Genomic DNA, 26,946 nt, shown 5'->3' on the forward strand with positions numbered 1-26,946 from the left:
TGGAGTCAGACATTCTGGTTTTGAATCCCAACTTTGCCACATAGAACTGTAACCTTGGAAACATTTTGTGCCTCAGTCTCCTTATCTGAAGAATGGGGGTAATTGTCCCTACTAAGAGACAATTGTTTTGAGAACTATACGTAATATATATGAAGAATTTAGACAAGTTCATAGTAAATACACTACCTGAGTACCAAGCATTTTGTCTCTAAATTTACTTGTTTTTAAATATGGGCAGTCTTATAGACAGCCCATCAAATGGGAACTCTAAGAAAGCACTAGGGTTTCTCGTTAAGAACAAGCAAGAGAGAAGGCTATTCTGGCCCTGAGTTTTTCAACTTCATCACTGTGAACATTTGGGGATGGATAATTCTTTGTTGTGGGTAGCTGTCCCATCCTTGGCCTCTACCCACTAGATGCCAGTAGCACTGTGCCCTCACCCACCCCACTCCCCCCCATATTCTCCCCAAGTTGTGACAACTAAAAACATTGTCCAGTGTCTTTTGGGGGGCAAAACCCTATGGTTGAGAACTACTGGTCTAGCCAAAGCATCAGTCCCATTTCCTTGTAATGGATTTAAATCTATTCGTGGTCATTATTGTGCTTCATTTTAATCCATAGTAGTTTTCTGCAACTTGAGTTATATCCAACAAGTTTTTTCTCCCTCTCTCTTAAATGTATTACAGGTGCTATTTTGAAAATCACTGTTGTCATTTCTCTTTATGCTAGGCAAAATTATAAGTAGTAAAGAATATGTTTAAATACCATTGGTCTGAAACACTTTGGAGCTGTAAAGTAGAGCTTAAGACTATCTATCAGAAAAGGATAAAAATATGTTGACATATCAATTTGACAGGTTTAGAGTTTTCCTTTTTTAGAACTAATGCGGATTACTTTAGTAATTGTTTTTGTTTTCCCTTTTTAGGAGGAAAACCTGTTTGATTCTTTGACAGGGCAGCCACATCCTGAAGATGTACTACTGTTTGCCATTCCAATATGTGCCCCTTACACCACCATGACAAACTATAAGTAAGTCATCACTAGTTTACTCAAAACAGCTGAGACAATAATGATTGATGAATTGTTTTATAATCTCTCTTTAGTAACATATGCAATTCCTTTTTAAAGATACAAAGTGAAACTTACTCCTGGAGTTCAGAAAAAAGGAAAAGGTATTTAAATTTTTTTTTTGAATTATGATTTTAAATATTTCTTGACTGAACAAAAGTAGATTCTTCTATTTTCTATTTACAGCTGCAAAAACAGCCTTGAATAGTTTCATGCATTCTAAAGAAGCAACAGCAAGAGAAAAAGACTTATTCCGCAGTGTTAAGGTAAATTATTTCTCCATAACTTTCTGGAGATTGGTGTTGCAACTAAAAATGGCAGCAGTTATAATTTGTTGTTTTTGTTCTTGCTTCACTTAGTAGTTGCAAGTTGCGGCTATTATTTTGGTAGAAAATGCTGTCTTACTTGAAAAGCAGTATAAAATAAGTAAAATTTCAGGTGAAAATTTGGAAATCCCTTTCTTTTGGTAGCAGAGGATACATAATTGTCTTAAGAAATATGATTGACCACATAGAATGTGAAGATATTCAGTAATTTTTTTTTTTAGGACACGGATTTATCAAGAAACATTCCTGGCAAAGTGAAAGTGTCTGCACCCAATCTTCTGAATGTAAAAAGGAAATAGCTGAAATGAAATCTTAAAAATATTTGAGAAGAGCCATTTTATAGCCTTTTGGAAGTTCAGAGATGAAAACACCACGTAACAAGACTTCTGCATTTAAAAATGAACTAAACATTGCCTTGCTGTATTCGCTAAAAGGACTTAGTTTTCTTCCAGTTTTATATAGAAGAGACACTGTCTATGATAGGATTTCATAAAATATTTGTGGACAGATAAATGGTAATTATATACATCTATAATTAATTCTCCTATATTTCCTTGAAATTGGGAGGTTAATAGTAAGTATTCATTTCATGTTGTAAAGAAACTGCATAGTGAAATGGCTCAATTGCTTAGACTGTTGACTTGGTAGTCTGCTAATATATCTCTGACTCACAGGCCATTCACAAGTTTTTTTTTTTTTTTTTTTTTTTTTTCTGGTGGTGGTGGGGAATGGAGGCAGTTAAAACATTTAAGATTAAGAACTGAAGGAGTAAATTTCTTTCTGCCTTTACCTGTACTTGTCAAAAGTATATTAGACCAGATTTAAAATACAGATAATTCCCATGACTCAGTTTAAGAAACAGCACCAAGAAGAAAATGATCATTTCCATGCATTCATACGCCTTCACTTTTTGTCTTCTTTCTTGTAAACTCATTCATTTCTGTACCATTTTATTTTCCACCTCTAGTAACTTATCAGTAGCATGTTAGAGAATATCTTAACCTGTAATATAAGAAGTGCACTTTTAGGCTTACCACTGAAGACTCCTGACCGACCTTTCTTCTTCTGACAGAATGGAGAATAGTCATACCTTATTTCCATTCTTTTATGAGCTACAAAAGTTACTTTTTAAATGATCAGAAAACAGCTGTCTATAGTCAACATGACCACTTACCCCAGCCCCTATACCAAAGTATTAAGATCAAAGTACTGAATGGCTGTTGGTCTTTCTAAAATTTCTTTTACCAGCTTATTAGTCCTCCTATTTTTCCAACTTGAAATGTTTAAAAAAAAAAAAAAACTAATGTAATTATGTAGCCTAGTGTTGAATGCACAATAGACTACACTCGCCATGAAAAAAATCTAAAATTTTTAAAAAGTATAATGTTTCTACAGATATATATCTTGACATTACCAAAAAGGAAATATAATAATCATTTGTTGGGGATAAAAAGCCCTAGTATTTTCTTTTGTTTTAATAGAAGAGAGTTACTGGTGTTAAATACATTTATTGTAAACTTTTAGACACAAAAATAGGTTCTCTAGGCCATTCACATGCACATTAAAACCAAAAAGCTGCAAAACTACAACAATGCATATAATTATACAAACAGTGCCACTCTCTGATGTTTACAGGATTGCTGTCCATGCAAGGTGATCAGAGGCATTATCTCTGAAGTCTTAAGATCCAGAAGTGTTGTTACTACCAAACCTCTGATTAACACTGTGAAGTAAGTGTTTTGGAAGGCAGTTCCATGAGTTGGCTAACATTTCTTTAAAGCAAATGACTGCTTCTAAGCTTAGCCTGAACGTGAACAAGGAAAGAGAAAAATAATTTCACTTTACTGTTTAGAAGTATATTCACTTAAAAAACTATTAAACATTTTCTTTAAAGATTTTCATAGGAACTGGTTAGTTGTATCAATGAAAACCTGTTATTGCCCTTAAATTATCCATAAACCAGGTTTTTCAAGAGCATTACTTGAAAGTGTTAAGAAATGCAATTTAAAATAGTCTAAACACCAAGTAAAAAGTTCTTCACCTTACAAGAGATTTTGGTTGAACTGAAAATATGAGTACTTCATTACTGTGTGCCTGAAAAATAGATAAGAACACATTAAAAAGCAAGTACTCCACAAGTAAATTTCAGCATTATGAACTGTCCTTTAACACAGGGTAGTATACTTACAGCTCTGTGATGGACAAGGAGGTTATTGGCACACCCACCAAAAACAATTACTTCTCCTTCAACACTGGCACAAGCTGTATGCCATAATCTACATTTAAAACAAAAGCTTGAGTTTGAAGTCACCCAAAACACCAAAATTGATCATTTACACTACAGAACAGAAATGATGAAATAAAGACTAGTGATCTTTAGTTCAAAACATGAAGGTGAGACGCAATTATCTTAAGGAAACATAACTAAAGTTAGAAAAATGTCTGTTTTATCTGGATGTTATCATTTTCTCTGATCCAGTCCTAATTCATGCAATGAGGGGTTTGAACTGAATGGACTGTTCTCTAGTCTTTGTTAGCAATAAAAATCTTATGGGAGATGAGTGGTATATGGCCTCTTCTTCTTCCTCTTTTCATAGATAAGGCCAGCTGGCCGTACACAAAACATCTGAGAGATGCTAAATCTTCATGAGTAAACTAAAGTATCTAAAGGTCTGGTAATTCTAGAGAAAGAATTATTTGTGCCAAATGAAGTCTCAGTGGCATGACAGTACTTAGGTGAGAGGCTTAGAAAAAAATGCAAGCTGACAAAGCTAAAGGTGCCTTGAACACCAATTCTGACTATCTCATTTCCTTTTCTGTTTAGAAGTCTTTGTAAAAGTTCTTTGAGATTAACAACAAAAATATCAGTGTTTAATAGGCTCTTTGATTGTTTGACTTCTTAATCTTTATTGTTATACAGGGTTACTCTGCAAATCTAATTGAAAGTTCTTTTTTTCATATACATTCTTTAAGGTTTTGAATTTCTAGTTTTTAATGATAGACCTAGATGCAGTTCAACTCACTTAGGTAAAGAGCTTGATTATAAATTTCAACTATCAGTAATTTTATGATAAAGGAAGAAGTAAAAATCAAAATTCAGCCCTATTTTTCATACAGAGATGACCAAAAAGAGAGTAGCTGATACTAGGATAACATTAGTTTTCTCTCAAAAGGTATGATGTTTAAACTTACTGAATGCTAGGATATTTATTAGAAGAATGATAGATTAAATGCAGCCAAAATTTCCTCAATCATTCAGTCTTATACACCTCTGTGGACCTCATTGTAAGAATTACCTTTTTTTAAATAGTTCATACCTTGGTTTGTCAATATAGGGATGATTAAACTGTATCCATTCATTTTTACTGATGCAGTAAGTCCAAGCATCACCTGATTAAAATAGAAAAGAGCTGTGAAGTATATTATTCTGTCAATGTGACATTGATATTTAAAGGGCACAGCTTTAGCAAGAAAGGTAATAAGTCAGATTATGAATAGATACAGAAAGTATATTTCCTTTTTTGCTCTGCAATTAACCAATTAAGCCCCTTTGCATGTCTTAGCCCTTCAGTGGGGTTTTCAAGTGCTCCAGGTCATTTCTTTACAGGATGGATATGTCATAATATGAAAACAATTATAGGTACCTGTTATAGGATCAAAATTAATAGCAAACCTTCTGATCAACTCTAGCCCTGATATCTAAAAGAGACTAATTTTTCCAACTATATATTATATGTGAATAATATATAATGATTTCTTATTTTCAAAGGACTTACTTAGTGGCTGTTTATCAGTGGTAAATCCTCCAAAGAGAAAGAGATGATCTGAAGAAACTGGTGTTAATGTGTGCCAGGATCGGCCAACTGGGCATATGCCTTGTGGAATTCTGAAAATAATAGCTAAGTTAAAATATCGATGTTTAAAAGAAGTTACTGTATTTAATGCAGAGGAATAATGAAGTTTTCTTTTAAAATTTATATCGAATTAAAAAGATTTTAAATTTAAAATCTTGGTATTAACTGCATGCTTTAGAATAACTATTTTCTTTGAAGTTGGAGTCATCTTTAGACCTTTTCTTTTTTAACACTGAGCACATGCTATGTGCCAGACACACAGTTATGGGAAATGGAAATAAATTCCTCATTAAGGATCTAGTGATCATGTTTACTTAAATTCAGTTACAGAAAATTTAAGCAAGTACATTATATACTAATAATAGAGAATAAGGAAAAAGCCACTGAAATTTTGAACTTTTCTAAGTAATTATCTAAAGTGATACCTACAATTCATTCCACTCCCATGTATCCAGATTGAGATAGTGAAGATCATTCATTCTAGCATCCTAAAAAAGGATAGTTAGTTATCATTTTGAATAGTGCAAAAGCAAGTCAATATACTGTCTCTCTGTGTACTATAAACTGTCTATATACTCACTCGATATCTGCCTCCAAACACAAAGCCTTTGTTTCCAACAGTTGCACAGGCATGGGCAGCGCGAGGTGAAGGTACTTTACCCTATTGAAGTCATATAAGCAATTTAATAAATACATGAACTTTTTATAATTACTAGAAAGTTTTCTCTGGATGTGGGATAAGAATATGCAAGACACTTGAGCTTTTAAGCAGAAGTGCAGACTTCTAGTCAATAGCAATACTAAAGGCTGTCTACCAAAACTGGAAATTTTTGTTTTATATTTTTGAGGTATATTACTGAATGAGCTGTTTAATAAATGGAATGCTTGCTTTAGTTTTATCTTTTACAATAAAAGCTGGCACATTATATGGTATCTGTATCAGAGAAGAAAGAAATCTGATTTTGAGTAACAAATTGCAATATAGTGCTAGGTCATTTATTTTATTAGGAACAATACCATTTAGCATCTATTAAATGATAGATACTGGGTTAGTCTCTACTATGTTTATTAAACTTATTATGAGTTCTAGATTCTTTGGAGAATATGAAAGCTATGGCTCTTCTCTCTCCAGAAAAGAATGAACTGTCAATTTTATACCACCTTCCAACTTCCCTTCTCTAAGTAGCATTGCTTTAATAATCACTCTTCAATAACTCACAGTAGTTATAGGCTGGCTCCAGATAAATGTTTCAGTGTCTAAAATATGTACATGATCATTCCATCCTCTTGGATGACTTGAATTCTACAGGAAATAAGAATCTCTGAGTTATTTCACAAATAATGCAAAATTATACAGCCTTTATCTGATTAATAAGGTAAAATGAACAAAACCACTAGCAAATAAAATGTATTATTTCAATACCCTAAGTAGGCCATATGCAAATATGAAACTTCACTTACCCAAAAAGATGTTTCATCAAATTCAAAAGTTCCCAATACTTTATCTTCAGGTAAATATCCATACCCTCCAAAAAATATTAACCTGTTTTATTAAAAAGAAAAAAAAAAAAAAACACTGAAAATTCAAACATCCACAGGTTAGGATACAAGAGTTTTCTTACTTTGTCATATCCTATAAATTGAGAAGTCACACTTGAGTATACAAAAATACTTATTCAAATAATAATGGCTAATATGGTTAACAGTTATATCTGAGGTGCTGTTAAGTGCTTAGATGTATTAACTCAATCCTCATATGGGCCCTAGAAGATATGTTCTATGGTTATAACAGTTATTGGCTAAGGATACTTGAATGGCAAACCACTTTCCACATAAAAACCAAACCTGTAATGCTGCTAACTCACTTGTTTTTATACACCCAGACACCAAGTTTGTCTTTTGATGATGGAGGAATTCCTTGGCAATCAATTCTTTCCCACTGTAATACTCTGTCTGTAGACCTTGAATCCAGCATATAGAACTGTCAGAAGCAATAATTTCAGTTAGATTTGGTTATATGAAAGAAATTCAACCTTGGCATTTAATTTTACTGTGATTTATGATAATAAGAATGTCATCTAATTCAGTGCTACTAAAACTATGACCAGACTGGCTGCCAGTCTACAAACTACTACTGGTCTGAATATAGATAAGGAACTTGTGCCAGAATATAAATTACCTAAGTCACTAAGCATCCTGTTTAATTCAGCTAATCTTTTTTTCCATAGCCACACTTTTTTAATGAAGGAATGGAAGTGTGTTGATTTACATTCTGTGCTTTGGATAGGCACTTTGAGTTATACTGATCTAATTTAAGGTTATCAGGAGTGTATTACCAAAAAATCAGACTTAGCAATTTCACCTTCAGATTCGATTTAACAAACACACCTGAAGTGCCTACTTAACTATACTCTAGGAGCTAAGGATAAATCTTTAAAGATTGAGTATTGGTCTATCAAAGGGTTCACATCCAGGTACTTGAATAAATCTGACCACTGTATATATTTTTTATTTAAGACTCTTAAGCTTCCCTGTGATCGAACTTAAAATAATCAACCCTAGTCACCTGACATAAAATTCCTACTATTTCCCTGACCACCACCTAAAGCCACAGCTTCTTTCCTTCCCAAAGTTATTTTTCTCCCCCATGGCCCTGAAAAAGTACATGGCTCAATTACAGCCTATAGCACTGCCTCACCAAATCTTTTAGGCAGAGTCTTTTCTTCAAACAGAACTTAAAAGCCTTGTAAAAACAAACAGCTACAGTTACTAAAATGGAGGAGGAAGGGGCAGACTGGAGCCCACCTAACACTGTTATGCTCCTCCCAAGTTATCTCAAATCTTTACAGTTCCTAGGACTGCAGTTTGAAACCACCTCAACCATATGCTCCATTTATACTGATCCACTTGACATTTCCACAAACAAGACATCTGCTTATACCACTGCATCTTAATACCTCCATCCTGGCTACCCCTTCGAGTTATAGTATTCAAGCGTCACCACTTGGGTGAAGACAACTTTTTCTGTTTCTCCATCCTACCAAATAAAATGTCAAGGATTCCTTTTCAGATTCAACAATATTTACTGAGCTATTAATATGAGCCAGGCTCTGTGTATCTTCATCATATGCTACTGAAATCATTTACTTATTATGTGTCCCTTCCAGAATGTAAGCTCCAGGAGGCACGGACTGTATCATTCATCCATCTGTGTCTCCAGTGTCTAACCAAGTGCTCAAATGCTTAGTAAGTTGCCAAATAAATGAATTTATAAGAGTCTACCTATATCATATGCACCTTTCTGACTTCATCTGTCTCTCCCTGGCCTGAGAGAACAAGTGATTTCTTTTTCCTATTTGGAAAAAACATGGACAAAGTCTGAACAAGAGTATGTTATGGTGCCATATCATAGGAATGTCAGTATATTCAGTGTTCATTTATCTTTATGGCTTTCAGAGTGGTGGAGTATTAATTTCTACCCTGTTCTCATTGCATCTTGTTTTCATCTACTTTACAACTATTCATCTAACACTTCAAGTTTCTAAGAGGATAAGCAGCTGCAAACAAATTACAAAGAGAAACAACCTAGGAAGTTACTGCACACAGATTACCAACCAAAGTTGATTTTACAAAAGGCCTAGGTAAATACAGACTGGTAGACAAAATACTAAAGTGCACATTCTTACCACAATCAAGTATAACTGGGACAGAAATAACTATGGGCTAACCTTAAAAGTCTAAAGTCTGAAAAAGAATGAGATTGCCTTGAACCGTAATCCTTAGAAACACTAACCTTATTTGTATTGCCTCTTGAATGGTGTCCTCCAAACAAGTACAGCACCCTGTCTACACACACAGCACAGCTTCCTGACATAGAAGGAGGAACATCACCTTCAGTGTTTATTTTTTTCCTGAGGGGGACAGAAACTAAATGTAAATAAGCTTCCCAAATGGAAAGAAATACAAAACTCTATTTTCTTCTATCTATATTCCCACAATAAGGGGGGATTGGGGGTGGGGAGAATAAAATGAACAGGCTGACTTGATAATGTCTAGGGTCTCATCTAGGTCTCAAATTAATACAAAGAACTCTCTTCCTTCTTTACTATTCCACAGGCTTTGCCAACTGGTCCTACACACAGGCACAGTTCTAAAAGCCTCAACGTCATATTTTATTCTAGGAGCATACCACTTTATGTTTTCAAACTAAATTGTTTGCTTTTTATTTACATGGCCATAAGTGGTTTTGTTTTTGTTTTTCAGTAGGCCAGGAACCCAAAAGGAAATTTCCTGGTCCTGACAGATTAATAGGTGTTTTATTCAGTCACTTCTAGCCATTCAAATGAATCTGATTCAGATTCAGACCTATGTAATACTAGACACTTAGGTAGTGCCTGAGTGCTTTGCATGTTTGAACTCGTTCTGAATCTAAAAATGAATCTATATCAAAACAAAGAAATCTAAGATTCAGAATATTAATAGGATACTCAAGGTCTGCTCACAATGTCACTTTATGCTAAGGTTTTAATAAGTTTTGGCAGGCTATTAAAAATTCTTTATAGGGCTGAATTTTTTTTAAATGAAAAATTCCCCATTAAAGGAAAAGTATTATAAAAATTCCAATTTTCTAGAAAAAGATTAGCGAACAGATTAACACTGATTTGCTATGTGTGGAAATAACCCTTATTTTTTGTTCAACTCTTAAAACCAAGTGGGAATACTGTTCTAGTTGTGAGATCTGTAATATGTAGCATATGTAAAGCATGAAGTTCTCAAAAGGCAAACCATGGGGGAAGATTAGAAATCCTCAAACATGGCTAACCCAGCCTTTTGAGAATCACATTAATTCTACCAAGGATATACCCTTGAGTACCACTGTTATGAGAGTAGCAAAAGATCCTTTCAGAATATCCCGTTTGTATGGAAAGCAAATTTAAGTTTTGTTTTTTAAACAAAACATACTATTTCAGAGAGATCCGCATAGAAATTTTAATGTTAGAGCTCATTAAAATACCACCTTTATTTCTAGCAGATACAATCATGAATTTTTTGCCTCATCCAAGGTACCGTATAACAAGATATAACATCTTGAAAAAATACATAAAAGAATGGAACTTTTATTATATTTCCATTCCAGAATCTGAAGCCTCTACTTATTTTAATATTACTATGATACTTTATAGAGCCCTGAATAAAAATTTCTTCAGAGGTCATAAAAGCATCTAATAATTACTGAACTACTTCTGAAGAGATGCTAAAGTATCTAAGCTTAGCAGCTAAACTAAACTAGCAGAATATTCCTTACAGAACATATAGACAGCTTAGCATCTTTAATTAAAATATTTTTATTCATTAGATTGGGTTTTAGATTTTTTTTTTTTTAGTCCCCCTTATAATATCCATAGTTACCATCTTCCAGTCTCCATGTTGTAGATCCACAATTCTTCTCTAGGCAGATAAAAGTCATATAATCCTCTGACTTGGTTACTCTAAAAAGAACCAAAAAAAAAAAAAAAAGCAAATATAAAAATAATTGGTATTGTACAGAAGCACTACTGTGATTTTTCATATTTAATATACTGTTATGAAAAATTAAATAGGACTTAGAATTCTATCAAATGCACAATCCTCCCCACCCCATGCCACATACTCAAAGTAATGCTTAATATAGACAGCTCCTAATTCAAATTTTTGATAGAGCGGTTGCCACAGTGCAGGTGCAGTGGTACAGGAAGTTAAGATATCACTGGGAAATCTCTAAAGCCACTTTATCATGAACAGACGATGCACCAAATGTCAACTGCAAGACTTCAGGAGAGATTACATGTGCCATGGTCAGCAGACTAAAAAAAGGTCTACCTTGAAAGTGCCTGACTCATACGAACACATGATGTACAGTTTTCTAGCTATTCTTTCTTTACCAAGATGTAGAGGGTAGAACTGCAAATATGCAAATATTAAGTCCTTACACAAAATTTTAAGTTCCTTGTTCTGCTCCATTTCCTTTCAGGTAATAACTCTTAAAAGACTGAGCTTACCATATGCCAGACCTAGATGAATGTTATCAATGGATTGCTTAGGTAATCCTCACAGTAACCCTAAAAAGTAGTTGATATTACAAAAAAAAGGGGGTTTTTAGAGAGGTTTATAATTTGCCCAAGGTTACTTAGCAAATATGGTGGTACCAGGGTTTCAGCCTCCTTTTCCTGAATTTGCAACTTCAACCACTGACTGACCTCTCTAGCCTTTGAACCTCCCTTTCTGAACAATGTCAACATACAGTAAACAACTGCAGGTCACTGAGAATGGGTGTCAGTCTAATAAGCTTGAGTATTATACAGGAATAAAGCAGTTTACCATGTAAACATTTTGCTTTCCACTCCACCACATCTGAGGGGAAAGGCTAGAAGACACAGCAGGCTGACCTGGAGTAGATCAGCCTGGCCTAGGGAGGAAAACGGACTACTGTGTAGGAAGTTAAGGTTTATTGCCTTCAAAACAATCTCCAGGCACTTCCGGTGCCTACTCTCAGGGTTCTAGCCAAAATGTGGGAGAGAGCCTGTTCTGGACCCTCAAAAACACCATCACAAATATTCCACTGTGACAACTCTCTTCCTCACAACCAAAGAAAAGTCCCATTCCCTCAATGCTGATTTTTACATACAGAAATTTGAATAAAAGTAGTTTAAGATGAATTGTGACTGACCAACAGATTTACTTTTCTCCAAAGGAATTATTTACTTTTTAATAAGTGTCACCATATACCTACTCACTTCCGCTTAACTAAGTACCCACTAAACATATTCACTGGGGGCTACAGAAAACACTGAAAATTAATTAGGGCTAGCCAAAAAAGGGGTGTGTGTGGGTGTGTGTACACTTTTGTGATTAAACAAAATTAAGTAGTCAAGACAGCTACAGCAGTTTTTCCCATCTATCTTTTCAGAGTCATCTCAGAAGAGGTCAACTATAATTAGGTCAACTGCACCATAAGCTGACATCTACTGTCAGAGTCACAAAGCAAGTCATGGACTAGATTTCAGGCAATTGGGAGAAGATCATTTTTAGGACCAAAAAGGACTAAAAAGAATAGTTTTGGTAGAAATGGATAGAGCCACTCCAGCAAATGAAATGAGACAATTCTATAACATGAAGTGTTAACGGGAAGTTCTAAAAAAGCAAGAGAACTAGTGAGCAAAAGGTTTAGGAGACTCGGGTAGGAGTCCCCAGTCAGAGGTAGAGAAAGGTAACTACACTGTTTATGACTGGGGTCAAGGAACTGCACCCTATAGTTATAATTTTTATTTATTTATTTTGGTTACTAGTTGAGTTTTTCCAATTCATTTTCTTAACAGGCATCTCTTCTGAAAATTTCAGCCCTTTCTCAGCTGCAACCAAAAGGAAAATAGCCCTGAAATGTTCAGTGTGATGGCCATCTGCACAGGTGTAGCTGGGACACCGCAACAGGCGGAAAGGTTGCTTAAGGCAAATTCTGCAACCTCTCAGAATTCCAGGGGGTTTTCCTACACCTCCGTCGCCCCGTAAGTGGCCAACGGTATCGGTGAGGCGAGTTACCCCAGCTCCAGAGGGCAAAGTGCCCTAGCTTGGCCCGAAGATAGGTAAGAGTGACGGCACACATCGTCAACTCTCTTACACACACCCCAACACTTTTTAACCAAAATATGTCTCGCAGACAAGCACCGCCCAGCGCACCCTCCCATTAAATAACGCTCGGGCCGCCTCGAGCTATGCGCCTGGGGGTAGGTGGAGGAAAGCGGGCTTTCTGAGAAGGCTTAAGTGACAACCACTCAGAAGCCTTGGGACGGGTTGGGGGACTCCTGGGAAGGTTCCCACGCAAAAAAAAAAAAAAAACACAAAACAAAAGAACCAACGGGCAGGGTCGCGACGTGGGGATGCGGGAGGCGGCCACTCGGGCCTGCCCGCCTGGCCCGCCGACCTGGTCCCAGGTCACAGCTAAGAGATGCCTGCCGCGGGCCGGCCACACTGACCTTGTAGCCGCCCCAGACGAACATGTGGCGCCCGTCGCTGACGGCTACGTGGCCGCTGCGCTCGGCGGGGCAGGTGAGCTCCATGGACTCATAGCTCTCGTAGGCTGGCCCCGGCAAGTCGTCCGCCCGCACATCTTCGTTGCCATCAGCCATCTTGAGGCTGCACTTTTTTTTCAACAATCCCCACGCCAGTAAGAGGGGGAAAGACAAAGGCGAAGGAAGAAATGCACGGAGGCGAAAGGGACAGGGCTGAGGCAGCTCTCTCAGCGCTCGCACCCGCCCGCGCCCCCTCGGCGAGTGGTGTCTCTCGGCTGCCGGGGCAGCGGGGTCGCAGCGGGGGACAGCGTGGTCGCCGCGGGGGGTGGCGGCGAGGGCACGGAGCCCGGAGAGGGTCTGCCGGGGGCCAGTACCAGCTTCCAGCCCGACCGCCCCGCCTCCCGCTCGCTTCTAGGGGCCGACAGCCCTTGTTTACGCTGAGGCCCGAACCGCCCGTTCCGCTGACGCCACCTGCCGACTCCGGAAGTGCGTCCCGCGCGCAGCGCCCCCAGCGCCGGGTCCTCGCTGCTCCGCCCCAGGCCGGGGTCCTGAAGCTCTGTGACTCCCGGAGTTTCAAACGCGCTCCGAGCCTCCTTTTGCTGTGGGCACTACAAAAACATGCTGGATTTTAGCCTGTTTTTCCCCCCAAAATGACTTTCCCTTGTTTGATTGAGGGATGTCCTCAAAGGGTTTACCGCGTGGGAAGGGGGAGTGAAATTGCCCAACTGGTATGTTTCTAATTTCAGCCTCTCCAAGAGACAGCTAATGCCCCGTTTTCCTCTGGACGCGAGGACTAGCGCCTCGCCCCTCCCCGGCCGGAAGGCTCCGCGGGTTCCCGGGTGAGGGGCCGAGGGTGCGTCTCTGGCACTCGGACTTCGTGCGACCACTCCTCACCCCACCCCTAAACCGAGCTTGGAAAATTGCTAAAAAATCGTTTCAAAACCCATCACTGCCCAGCCTTTCAGGGAGGATGGCGAATCTTGTTCACTGACACTTTTATATTTTATATGATACATTTCAATTTGGCCAAGGGACATTAAGAATTACTGTAACCTAAATTTGATTTTTCATCTGTAAAATAAGGCCGGACTAGAATACATCTTAAATCCCTAATGGAATGGTGCCTCTGTACTTGGATGTGTTTGGTTAGGGGACTGTGCTTTATGATTTCCTTGCCCATCTTCACGCTGGCATGGACACCTAGAACGAATACATAGGAAAACAATGTAAGGCCTTCCTCACTAAAATTATCACAGCCTGAAACCCTTTCCCTAGCCACTGCCTGTATGTTTACAACTTACCAAAATTTGAAGAATGGGTGACAGCAGGATTTCAATATATAACTTTTGGAGGAACAAACATTCCATCCATAACAGGGTGATTTTAAAAATGTTCCTGCTGTTGTACAGCAAAGGAAATCATCAACAAAAAGACAAACGACTGACTGGGAGAAGATATTTGCTAATAATATATCTGATAAGGGGTTAATATCCAAAATATGTGAAGAACTCATACAACTTAACAGCAGCAGCAGCAAAAACAATCCAATTAAAAAATAGGCAGAAGACCTAAGTGAACTGCTCCAAAGAGGAAATACAGATGGCCACTAGACATATGAAAAGATGCTAAAGGTCTTAATCAGAGAAATGCAAATTAAAACCACAATAAGATATCACCTCACACCTATCAGAATGGCTATCATCAATAATCAAAGACCAATAAGTGTTGGCAGGGATGCGGAGAAAACGGAACCCTCATACATTGTTGGTGGGATTGCAAATTGGTACAGCCGCTATGGAAAACAGTCTAGAGGTTTCTCAAAAAATAAAAATGGATATGCCCTTTGACTCAGCAATTGCACTTTGGTTTTATCCAAAGAAAACCAAAACAATTCGTAAAGATCTATGCACCCTGATATTCATGGCAGCGCAATTTACAATAGCCAAGATATGGAAGCAACCTAAATGCTCATCAACGGACAATTGGATAAAGAAGTTATGGTTTGAGACAATGCTTGGCACCCCTGCCGAAATCCTGCAGCCAGAATTGGGGCTGAACAGGGGCGGAGGGGAATGGCGTAGATGTTAGAGGCTCTGCTCATCCCTCTGGCGACCAAATCACAGTTGTGATGGAAACAAGGAACAGCAGCAAGGAAAAATCACCTGTGGTCTAGAGGAACAAGCCATAGGGAGAAATCCAAGAAAGCATCCTGCCATGGCAGAAGGTAGGATGAGGCAAGGACGCGGGGCTGCCCGGTCTCAAGAGGCTGAGTGAAACGGAGGCCGCGGCCGTGGCAGAAGCCTCTTAAAGGGGCCATGTCTGCAAGTGGATTTTCATAGCGACGGACTCGCTCTGAGCACCAGTGCCGATTAGACTGTGCACAGGAGGCACCGGAGACTCACAGGGAAATGAGGTTGGCATGAAGGCCAAAGCAAGACTCACTCTGTACAGAAGTGCCAGTGGTATCCATTGTTCCCTGTTGAGCCCTTTCCAGTGTGCTAGACACAGCGCCGCCATAGCCCAGACGTCATCAAACTGGATAAGAGGTTGCTCCGCCCAGAGGATTCCCTGAAGCCCTGCCTAACGCAACTTGTGGCCCCACCCAAGCCACATCCAGGTATATCCTCAGCAAATCAGATGCTCCTTACTGAGCAGCACCTAGACTCACACTGAAGGCAGCTGGCCTCAGTTTCCGGTGTGGTTTTTTGAGGCAACTATACATACAGCATCTGTGGATTGCTTGCTGAATCTTAATAGGTGGCCCTGGAAGGGCAGAGGCTTGAGCTAAATTTGGCCTGCAGCTGAACCCTTCTCAGGACTGTGCCACTAGATACCTACTTCACAAATCCACACTAATAAGACCAGAAGACTTAAGAGCTTTGTTTAGTACATAAAAACAGACATGAAAAGACAGCCAAAATGGGAAGACAAAGTAGAAACCATATGAGAACAGAACAGAGATCCAGATATAATGGAGTCAAGCAATCTAACAGATGCAGAGTTCAAAGTACTGGTTATAAAGATGCTCAATGAACTTTTGGAAAGTGTAGATAAATTCAGTGAGAACTTCATAAAAAAACAAAAATGGAAATGGAAATTATGAAAGAGAACAAATCTGAAATGAACACATTATCTGAGATGAGAAGTATATTAAATGGAATAAAAAAAGGAATAAACAAAGTGAATAAAGAAAAGGATCAAATGCCCTATCTATAGGACAGAAAAGCCAAGGACACAGTCAGAATGGCATGACATGAGATGCCAAGACTATAAAAATAATTTAAGGAGCACATGGGACACTATTAAGGGTCCAAAAATCCATCTGATCGGCATAACTGAAGAAAATCAAGATGGCAAACAGGTGTTTGAAGAAATGATGGAAAACTTCCCTAACCTGGGGAAAGAAATGGACATAAAACCCCAGGACGCTCAGAGAATCCCAAAAATCAGGGATCCAAAGAGGCCCACACCAAGACACATCATAATCAAAATGCCAAAGGTTAAATACGAAGAAAGAATATTAAAATCAGCAAGAGAAAAAAAAAAAAACCAGGTAGTTACTTATAAGGGAAAACCCATAAGACTGGCAGCTGATTTATCAAAGGAAACTATGCAGAACAGAAGGGCTTGGCAAAAAAATATTCGACAGGATGAAGACCCAGGATCTACAACCAAGAATAGTTTTATCCAGCAAAGCTAAAATTTAGAGTTGAAGGACAGATAAACAGCTTAACAGACAAAAATAACCTAAAGGAATTTATCACCACCAAGCCAGTATTAGAGGAAATGTTGGAGGGACGTCTTTAAGAAGAAAAAACATGTATCAAAGATAGGAATAAAGAATGGTAACGACTACATTCCTATCAATAAGTACCTCAAATGGAAAAGAATTAAGTGCTCCAACTACAAGATAGAGTGGATGAATGGAAAGGAAAACAGAACCCCTACATGTTGCCTATAAGAGACTCACTTCAGATAAAAAGACACACACAGACTAAAAGGAAGAGGATGGAAAAAGATATTGCTTTGATGGACCTAGAAGGTATTTAAGTCAGACAGAGAAAGATAAACACTATATGAATTCACTTATATGCAGAATCTAAGGAATAAAAAGAACTAATCAAAAACAGACTCACAAATATAGTGGACAATTTGGTGATGGATGGACAATTTGGGGGGTGGGAGAATGGGGTGAAGGGTTAAAGAAGTACAAATTAGTAGCTGATGGTCATGAGGATGGGGAGCATGGCACAGAGAATGCAATTAGCATTAATACGTTGTCTAGGTGGTGGGGTCAGGGGAGGGAGGGAGCAATTGGGTGGATCGTTTTACGAACTATATAGATGTCCAAGCAATATACTGTATACTTGAAACTAATTAAAATAAATAAAAGAAAAAGAAGTTATGGTTCATATATACAATGAAATATTACTCAGCCATTAAAAAAAATGAAATCCTACCATTTGCAATGACATGGATGGACCTAGAGGTTATTATGCTGAGTGAAATAAGATAGAGAAAGATAAATACCATATGATTTCACTTATATGCGGAATCTAAGGAACAAAAGAAAAAACTAATCAAAAACAGACTTACAAACAAAGTGGACAATTTGGTGACAGCCAGAGGTGATGGGGGAGTGGCGGGGAGGGTTGGGAGAATGGGGTAAAGGGTTAAAGTACAAATTAGTAGTTGATAGATGGTCACAGGTATGGGGACCATGTCATAGGGAATGTAGTTAGCATTAATATATTGGCTAGGTGGAAAACCAGAGGAGAGAAGGAACACTTAGAGAGATCATTTCATAAACTATATTAATGTGTCTAACCAATGTACTGTATACTTGAAACTAATTAAAATAAATAAATTTTTAAAAATTGTTCCTGCTATACCCACATGCTATATGGTAACTGCATTAAACTGGAAATTCCAATAGAACTGTATTAATACAATGGAAAAACAGGCACACACACAAAAACAGGTGCACAGGGGGCATTATTTGTTTCTTAAAACTACTTTTCCATCAAACTGTTCTGAAATCAAAATTTTAATTTGTCAGACAGTATGTACTACCCTGAAAATTATTCACTTGGTTTATTTTATATTATTTCTCTCACACACATACATACATATAAATAATGTATTGGCGAAAACATTTTGTGCCTGGGCTGACAATATAAAGTTCTAAAAAAATAGTTTAAGTTTCTATCAAGAGCTAATAATTTTTTAACTCATTTCCCATTTCGAAAAAAAAAAAGTGTAGCTCCTTGCCAGCATTAATTTAATTTTACATAAACATGCTCTTTGAGGCTGAAGCAAATCTGATTGGTTTTCAATGTGAAAATAAAATAGGAAAATTGTTCTTGGAGTTATTTCTAAACAGGACTTGTCTCTAATCCTAATGTAACAGAAATGTATACATAAATCGGATTCATCAAATGAATCTTTGGCTAACAATTGAGAACAATTGTTAGCATCACTCTTAGGAATGCTTCGTTCTCTAGAATTTGATATTTTCCGCAATCGAGAATTACTATATTCTGAAAATGGAAATACCACTACTAAAAACAGAACGATGTCATTTGTTTCCAAAAACTATTCATATCCTAGAGCGATGCGAAAATAATAATAAAAGCAAGATATTTTGTGGCAAACTTTGGGGATAAGGTTAGGACTGTAATCCATGAGTTATCTTGGGGTAAACACTGCAGCTGCAAGCGCCGATGAAGATTATTCTCAGGGCAAATAAGAAATGTGTTAAAAATGTGCAAATATACTATTTGGAAAAAAATGTACACTAATTTTAATGTGCTATTTACTATATCATACTAAAAATTATAATCCTTCCTGACAACTGGAGGACTATCCCAAGACATGATAAAAATGGCATCAGAATCAATATCATCTATCACTATCCAATAAGTTTTGTCATTTTTTTCCTTAAATATAAAATGCTGATTCTGAAGTTCATAGTAATAAAATCATTACTTCTAAGATGTATATTACTGTGAAATTCCTTTTCTAAATCTGTTATTCAGCCTAAAAATAGTAAGAAAAAATGAAAACTTCCACTGAAACATTGCTTGTACAATCAATTCTAATAACTGGTTCACACTAACAAACTAGGAAAATAGTAAGTCTACATAGTTTGTATAATAAATGTGAACACAAAATATTTCAATCCATAAATAAAACTTTACACCTCTAAAATACAATACATATAGAAAATATATCTCTAAAATTTAATGGTACTACAAACTACTATAATTTCATTATAAATTATACATATTTCAATATAGAAATATATTCGCTCTAACATTTTAAATTTCACTTGCATGGTGGTATTGTGAAGAGTAATTTTATATGCCAAGCTTTTCAGTAGAACATTGTCATTAGTAATTCAATGTAAGGGTATGACTGTGATAAGATGAACAATTTCTTAAGGCAAAAGTACTATTTTATGGAATGTAAAGATAAACATAGGGTTCCATTTCTGTATTGGCAGTTAATACCGAAAATAAATGGCGAGATAACATATTTTCGATATCCTTGAACATCAACTCTGTAGAATGGTTTGGGGCAAACTGAGGGGTTTCTATAAAGGCAAATTATTAGGTTACCATCCCATTTCATTATTTATGAAAATTACTTTAGAAGCACTCTCCCAAAGCAAAAATGTATTTTAATGTGTCTCAAAAATTAATATGCTACTTTTCAATATTTCAAAGTGTGTATGATAAATATCCACTTCAGACACTTTACAACATAGACTTTATGCACACACACTTAAAATTGGACAAACTAATAACTTAGGGGTAATGGAAAGCAATTGAAGACATTTATTCCCTACTCAAAGGTTTGAGGAAAAATTTATGAAAAGAAAAAGGCAACATTACAATGATCTTTATGATGATGATGTTTAAGAATAGTTTACTAGATGAGGGCAAAAAGGGTAGATGTTCAATATTTAATAACATACCAGTGTTTGCCTATTTTATAATTTTGCCCAGCTATATCAATTATTTAAGTAACTGAGCTATTTAATGAGAAGCTTTAGATAATTTTAAAGTGACTTGAGAAAATCTATTCTTTCTGAAAGTTGCTATGTAGTTTTTTTTATCTATTACTAGGTTGGGGGATTTCTAAAGTCCTTGTGTAATTTCTTATTCTCTTCAAATTTGTATAATCTTTCCAGTAATGAGAATATAGTGAGTTAAAATCTCTCAGAATTGTATTAACTTTTAGAAAGTATATTTTTTCTGCAGCTAATAAGGAAATTATTTTACAAATATAAATATAAATTAATCTGCCATTAACATCTCATACTCATATATCCCACACCACGTAATCACTTTAACAAAGCATTTTGGTTTCAAAATTTATCTTCTAAATAAAGCCTCTGATTTCGAGGGTAAATATACAGTCTGATTAGAATGTTTAAACATATTAAATATGTACAGTATATAACAACTTAATTGCTACTGATCCTCTGACACTTATTTTCTGTTTCCTCTTTTTGGGCTCTTTGTTCTTCTCGGTGGTTAGCTGCAGTCCAAAATGTTATTTTTTTGAGGACTTGTTGCAGAAGTTTAGGAGGTAATAAAGATATCTGACTTTCTAAAATTATAGCATTTTTACCAATGCAGTCAAGGCATGACCTGTAAAAAATAACAGAATTAGATTTTAAGTTGTAATATAAAATATATACAGGTAAGTATTCTTAAAAATAAAAATCATTATAAAATTTTTACATGATGATATAATTCCTTGGTATTGTTTGGAACATGACAGGGTGTATGTTCTATCCAGAGCATTACAATAATTGTCTATTTTTATAGCATATCTGACCCAAATCCAAGGGAAACAGAAATTACAACTTACCATGATAATGTTCTTTAAGTAAAAAAGATTCAGACTTAGTTTCAAAGCACGTTAATCAGTAGCAGACCCTTTTTCACATATCTTTGCAGACTAATAACCATTTACTCTTCTCTGAGAACTGTCTTTTTATTTCATCACTCCAAGATGAAGCATCTGAAATTCATTTTTACATCACGTGACCTGGTCCTCCCCATACCCTCTTTATCAGTGACTGCACTGGGGTGCACACCTGACTCAAGTTGACCCAGAGAGAGGAAGACTGAAGAGAGGAATGGAGCAGTAATACAGAAAGAGCCAACAAGGAACTATCTGAGGTTCCTGCTTCTGGGGGCCTGGTCTTCATTTTTTTCTCTTTGATTGCACTAGAAAGCAGTGTGCTTCGAAATATAATTCTCTTTTTATCTTAAGCTACCTTGAAGAGGGTTTTGTATTTCAAAAAAAAAAAGGAACTTAAGACAAGACCTATCAAAAAAGCACCTATTTCAACTGATAAACTTTAATTCAAAAACGTAAGTAAATCTTTTTTAAAAGTTTTGAAAATACATTCATTAGATTCTGCTGTGGTTAACCTCGGTTGTCATTTTTACAAGGATTTACACTCTAGACATTTATATATTCTTCCATACTTTCATGAAGCTTTTTCTCTCTGCTCTGTGAAAACTCTAAGAAGAGTGAAAATGTTCCAAGCAGATACAGAAGGAGTACAAGAAAATGAATCTTACATCTGGTGCAGATTTAACTGCTGCTATGGAGACACAGTAGCTCCTGTGCCCGCTTCCACAAAATGAGAAGGGAAGAGTAAGACAAAGAGATGGACTCTGTCATTACCTTTTATTCACTGATTGAACAAATATTTATTAGTGTGCACTGCATGTTAGGTACTAGCTTAGGAGTAGGAAAACAACATTGAGAAAAACAATTTCAACCTTCAAGATTACAATTGAGTAAAGAAGATAAATAATTAACAACAAAGTGTTTTAAATGTTGTGACTGGGTGATATGAAATTCCCATAATAGTTATAGGGTTCTGTGGGAATCAGATAAGAAGAGTAATGAAGACAAATTTAGCAAGCCAGGAAGTTTCTGGATGGGCGATCCAAGCTGAGACCGTGAGATACTCAACAAATTAAATATACCAAGGTGTTCCAGATAGAGGAACCACACCTACAAAGCCCTAGAGATGAGAAATAAGATTTATTACAGAAACGCAATTCGGTGGTTCAAATATAACTCAAGGGTAGATTGTTAGAGTGGGGGCAAGGCAAGAAATGAAGTAAAGAGATAAGTGGAGGCCCTGAACACCATGGTAAGGAATGTGCAGTTTGTCTAGGACAGTGGGAGCCACTGAAGAGTCATCTCAATACAGAATGTGCATATGCTTTGATCCAAAAAATATTTCTTCTATATGTAAGTTTTCCAAAGGAATATATGAGAGTATTACATACATAATATTTACAATGACCAAGAATTGTAGATATACTAAATATATATAAATAAATTGTACTTCCATGAAATACAACACTATATAGCCATGACAAACATAATATAGATCTATTACACTGAAAGACTGCATATTTACATGAAAGACAACCATAATATGAGTTTTAAAATCAGATTATAAAACAGCATGCATAGTTTTTATACACCAATGATGAACTTTCAGAAAGAGAAATTAAGAAAACAATCTCATTTACAATTGTGTCGAAAACTATAAAACATCTGGGAATCAAATTAACCGAGAAGATAAAAGACCTGTTTCCAAAAAATTATAAGTAATCGCAAAAAGAAATTGAACAAGATAAAAATAAATGGAAGCATATACCGTGTTCATGGGTAAGAAGAATCAATATCGTTAAAATAGCCATACTACCCAAAGCAATCTATAGATTCAGTGCAATCCCTATCAAAATACCAATGGCATTTTTCAGAGAGCTAGAACAAATATTCTTAAAATTTATATGGAGTCATAAAAAAACCCCGAATAGCCAGGGCAATCTTGAGAAAGGAGAACAAAGTTGGAGGTGTCACACTACCTGATATCAAACTATATTACAAGGCTACAGTAATCAAAACAGCATGGCACTGGCAAAAAAAACAGATACATTGATCAATGGAACAGACTAGAGCCCAGAAATAAATCCACGCCTAGATGCTCACTTAATATATGACAAAGGAGGTAAGAATATACATTGGGGTAAAGACAGTCTCTTCAATAAATGGTATTGGGAAAACTGGGCAGATACATGCAAAAAAAAGAAGCTAGACCATATTCTTAAGCCATATACAAGAATAGACTCAAAATGGATTAAAGGCTTAAATATAAGACCCAAAATCATAAAACTTCTAGAAGAAAACATAGGCAGTAAACTCTCTAATATTACTAACAGGAATTTCTTTTCAGATATGTATCCTTGAACAAGGGAAACAAAAGAAAAATAAACAAATGAGACTACATCAAACTAAAAAGTTTTTGTACAGCAAAGGAAACCATCAACAAAACAAAAAGACAACCAACTGATTGTTAAAAGATATCTGCTAATGATACACCTGATAAGGGGTTAATATCCAAGATATATAAAGAACTTATACAACTCAACAAAAAAAAACAAACAATCCAATTAAAAAATGGGCAGATAACAAATACATGAAAAGATGCTCAACATCGCTAGCTATCAGGGAAATGCAAATCAAAGAGATAATGAGATACAATCTCACACTGGTTAGAATAGCTATAATCAACAAGACAAGTAATAACAAATGTTAGAGAGGATGCAGAGAAAAAGGAACCCTCGTACACTGCTGGTGGGACTGCAAATTGGTACAGCCACTATGGAAAACAATATGGAGGTTCCTCAAAAAACTAAGAATTGATCTACCATATGATCCAGCAATCCCTCTACTGGGTATTTACCCCAAAGACTTGAAAACTCATATCCAAAAAGATATTTGCATACCAATGTTCATAGCAGCATTATTCACGGTGGCCAGGACATGGAAGCAACCGGTGTCCCATGACAGATGATTGGCTAAAGAAGCTGTGGTACATATATACAATGGAATATTACTCAGCCATAAGGAAAGATGAAATACTGCCATTTGTGACAACATGGATGGACCTCAAAATAATCATGCTAAGCGAAATAAGCCAGACAGAAAAAGTTGAAAATCACATGATATCATTTATTTGTGGGATATAAACCTAAAAGCAACAAATGACCAAGATGAACAAAAAGAGACTCATGGACATGGACTAGAGGCTAGTGATTACTAGTAGGGTGGAAGAAGAGGGGGCAGGTAGACAGGGTAAAGGGAGCCAAATACAGGGTATAGGGGGAGGGTGAAGTGGGTACGGGAGATCAAATATATCGTAGCTGAAGGAAACTGGACTTTGGGTGGTAAACACACACTAGAATATACAGATGTCAAATAATAAGGTACACCTGAAAATTACATAATTGTATTAACTAATGTTACTCCAATAAACTTAATTAAAAAAATAAAAATAAAATGACCTTATTACCTAAAGTATTACACAGATTTAATGCTATCCCCATCAAATTCCCATTGGCATTTTTTAAAGAAATAGGGGGAAAAATCATCAGATTTGTATGGGAGCACAACCCCCCCAAAAAAAAAAATAAATAAAAAATCAAAAAATAAAAAATGGGCATAAGACCTAAACAGATACTTCTCCAAAGAGGAAATACAGATGGCTAATAGACACATGAAAAGATGCTCAAGGTGGCTAACCATCAGAGAAATACAAATTAAAACCACAATGAGATACCATCTCACACCTGCCAGAATGGCTATCAAAAAACATTAGGTGTTGGCGAGGATGTGGAGAAAAGGGAACCCTCATAAATAAAATTTGGTGGGATTGCAAATTGGTACAGCTGCTATGGAAAACAGTATGGAGATTTCGCAAAAGTTAAAAATGGATATACCTTTTGACCCACCAAATGCACTTCTGGGTATTTATCCAAAGAACACCAAAACAATAATTCATAAGGATCTATGCACCCCAATATTCATGGCAGCACAATTTACAACAACCAAAATATGGAAGCAACCTAAGTGTCCATCAATAGATGATTGGATAAAGAAATTATGGTTCATATATACAATGAAATATTACTCAGCCATTAAAAAAAATGAAATCCTACCATTTGCAACAACATGGATGGACCTAGAGGTTATTATGCTGAGTGAAATAAGTCAGAGAAAGATAAATAACATATGACTTCAGTTACATGAAGAATCTAAGGAAAAAAAGAACAAACTAATCAAAAACAGACTCACAAATATATTTGGTGATGGACAAAGGGGAGCGGGCTTGGGAGGCTGAAAGAATGGGGTGAAGAGTTAAAGAAGTACAAATTAGCAGTTGATAGTTGGTCATGGGGATGGGGAGCATGGCAGAGGGAATGTAGTTAGCATTAATATGATGGCTAGGTGGAGGGCCAGGGGAGGGAGGGAGCAATTGCGGGGAAAAAATTATACCCTGTTAGAGGTATAATTTTTCTGAACTTGCTCTAAAAAATATTAAAAATAAATCTTAAATTGTAAAAAAAAATTTAAAAACATGCATAATTTGATCCTTCTCTCTCTCTCACACACTTTACACACACACACACACACACGACACACACACAATAATCGTCCTACACTGCCACCAGACATTGTAGTATTGACCTCTTGGTATGGTTAAATCCACAATGTTTTTCATTTTAAAGTCTGGAAGGATACACATCAAATGCTTTACGATGCTCATTATGGGTTCATAGGTGATTTTTTTTTTACTACATACTTTTTATATTGTATGAATTTTCTTGGTAAATACAACTTATTTTTATAAGAATAATAGAGCTATTTAAAAAATAATAATCCATGATCCCACAAGTACATTAGATCATGTAAGTTCTTTAAAAAGAACCGTGTCCTATTCATCTTTGTTTTTTCCCCAGTAATTGCTAACTGCCTTCTGACTTCAAATTTAAAATAAAATAATTACGCTGGTTGCACTGTGGACAACTAGTTGTGGTGAACATGCTTAACACAATAAATACTATTAAATTTCTGCTTTATTCAAGTTTTGGTGTATCAAAATATGCTCAGCACCAAAAGGGTCTATATCCATTCACAGAAGCATTGTGCTGGGTGCAAAGGGTGATGCCGAGAAGCCAAACTGATGGTCACTGTTAGTTCCAGCTTTAAATACAAGCCCATCCAGTCTGTTCCTTTGCTTTCTCTGAATTCTATGCAGGTTCATCTTCCTCATCATTGTTTATCTTGGTGGAGGAGAGACTGTTCCAAGACATCATCACTGCTCGACCAGTGACCTAGATCCAAGCCAGAATGTGGAGACTGCTTCCCACAACACCTCCTTGGAGACTGACTGATCCTGACTGACGCTGGCTATGACATAAACCAGTACCCTTCCCCTGCCTTGCACTACATGCTGGTCCCTAGAACAGGCCTTTGTCTTGAGCTGAACGATATGTAATTTCCCATACTTGGTAGCATTCATGTAATAGTACCTATATCTACGCACCTCCCACCCTGCTTTTAACCTATGTAATAATTTGGTGCTTGGCAAGTGGTACGGGGACCCGTTTCATCTTGCAGCCGCCCAAGATGCACCTCCTATGTAAGTTTCCCTTAATAAACTCTATTAATTACCAGATTGGAGTGGCCTGTCTCTTTCTTCAGTCCTTCTCTGCCCTCTGTTTAGAGAGGTAGACTTTCAGTCCTGGGACCTTTCCTTGGGTC

The 26,946-nt window shown here is 36.6% G+C and overlaps 3 protein-coding genes across 5 annotated transcripts in view; 1 reads left to right on the forward strand and 2 right to left on the reverse strand.

The window, feature by feature from the left end:
- The window catches only part of NEMF (nuclear export mediator factor), a 49,916-nt gene extending 45,408 nt beyond the window's left edge, over positions 1-4,508 (forward strand). The window contains exons 30-33 of one of the 2 annotated variants that reach the window (XM_039856734.1): positions 926-1,029; positions 1,129-1,172; positions 1,255-1,334; positions 1,616-4,508. In XM_039856734.1, the coding sequence (XP_039712668.1) occupies positions 926-1,029; positions 1,129-1,172; positions 1,255-1,334; positions 1,616-1,693 (306 nt within the window). In that variant the 3' untranslated portion in view covers positions 1,694-4,508. The remainder of the gene's footprint in view (positions 1-925; positions 1,030-1,128; positions 1,173-1,254; positions 1,335-1,615) is intronic. The other variant, XM_039856735.1, reaches the window with a different exon arrangement.
- Positions 2,883-13,560, reverse strand: KLHDC2 (kelch domain containing 2). 2 transcript variants are annotated; one of them, XM_039856745.1, is made up of 13 exons: positions 13,258-13,560; positions 10,658-10,737; positions 9,042-9,159; positions 7,114-7,229; positions 6,710-6,791; positions 6,468-6,551; positions 5,829-5,909; positions 5,678-5,736; positions 5,171-5,280; positions 4,712-4,784; positions 3,583-3,670; positions 3,436-3,488; positions 2,883-3,198 (listed from the first exon to the last, which is right to left on the reverse strand). In XM_039856745.1, exons 1-13 carry the CDS (start codon positions 13,408-13,410, stop codon positions 3,075-3,077), a joined length of 1,221 nt encoding a protein of 406 aa, XP_039712679.1. In that variant the 5' UTR covers positions 13,411-13,560; the 3' UTR covers positions 2,883-3,074. The 2 variants fall into 2 exon arrangements, with proteins under 2 accessions (XP_039712679.1, XP_039712678.1); XM_039856744.1 differs by having other exon boundaries at positions 2,887-3,198; positions 13,252-13,560.
- A 5,908-nt stretch (positions 13,561-19,468) lies between these two features.
- KLHDC1 (kelch domain containing 1) overlaps positions 19,469-26,946 on the reverse strand; it is a 56,992-nt gene continuing 49,514 nt past the window's right edge. The window contains exon 13 of the mRNA XM_039856743.1: positions 19,469-20,951. Coding sequence (XP_039712677.1) covers positions 20,765-20,951 — 187 coding nt within the window. The 3' untranslated portion in view covers positions 19,469-20,764. The remainder of the gene's footprint in view (positions 20,952-26,946) is intronic.

Source organism: Pteropus medius, unplaced genomic scaffold, assembly GCF_902729225.1.
Source record: "Pteropus medius unplaced genomic scaffold, Ma_sr-lr_union100, whole genome shotgun sequence".
Taxonomy (NCBI): domain Eukaryota; kingdom Metazoa; phylum Chordata; class Mammalia; order Chiroptera; family Pteropodidae; genus Pteropus; species Pteropus medius.

Excerpts from the sequence above, each read along its gene's own strand:
- KLHDC2 (XM_039856744.1), bottom strand. The coding sequence starts at position 13,410 with ATGGCTGATGGCAACGAAGATGTGCGGGCGGACGACTTGCCGGGGCCA. Across the intron at positions 10,738-13,251 it reads GGGGCGGCTACAAGGTCAGT|AGTAACCAAGTCAGAGGATT; the intron begins GTGGCCGGCCCG and ends GGTTCTTTTTAG. Across the intron at positions 6,552-6,709 it reads TTGATGAAACATCTTTTTGG|AATTCAAGTCATCCAAGAGG; the intron begins GTAAGTGAAGTT and ends TATTTCCTGTAG.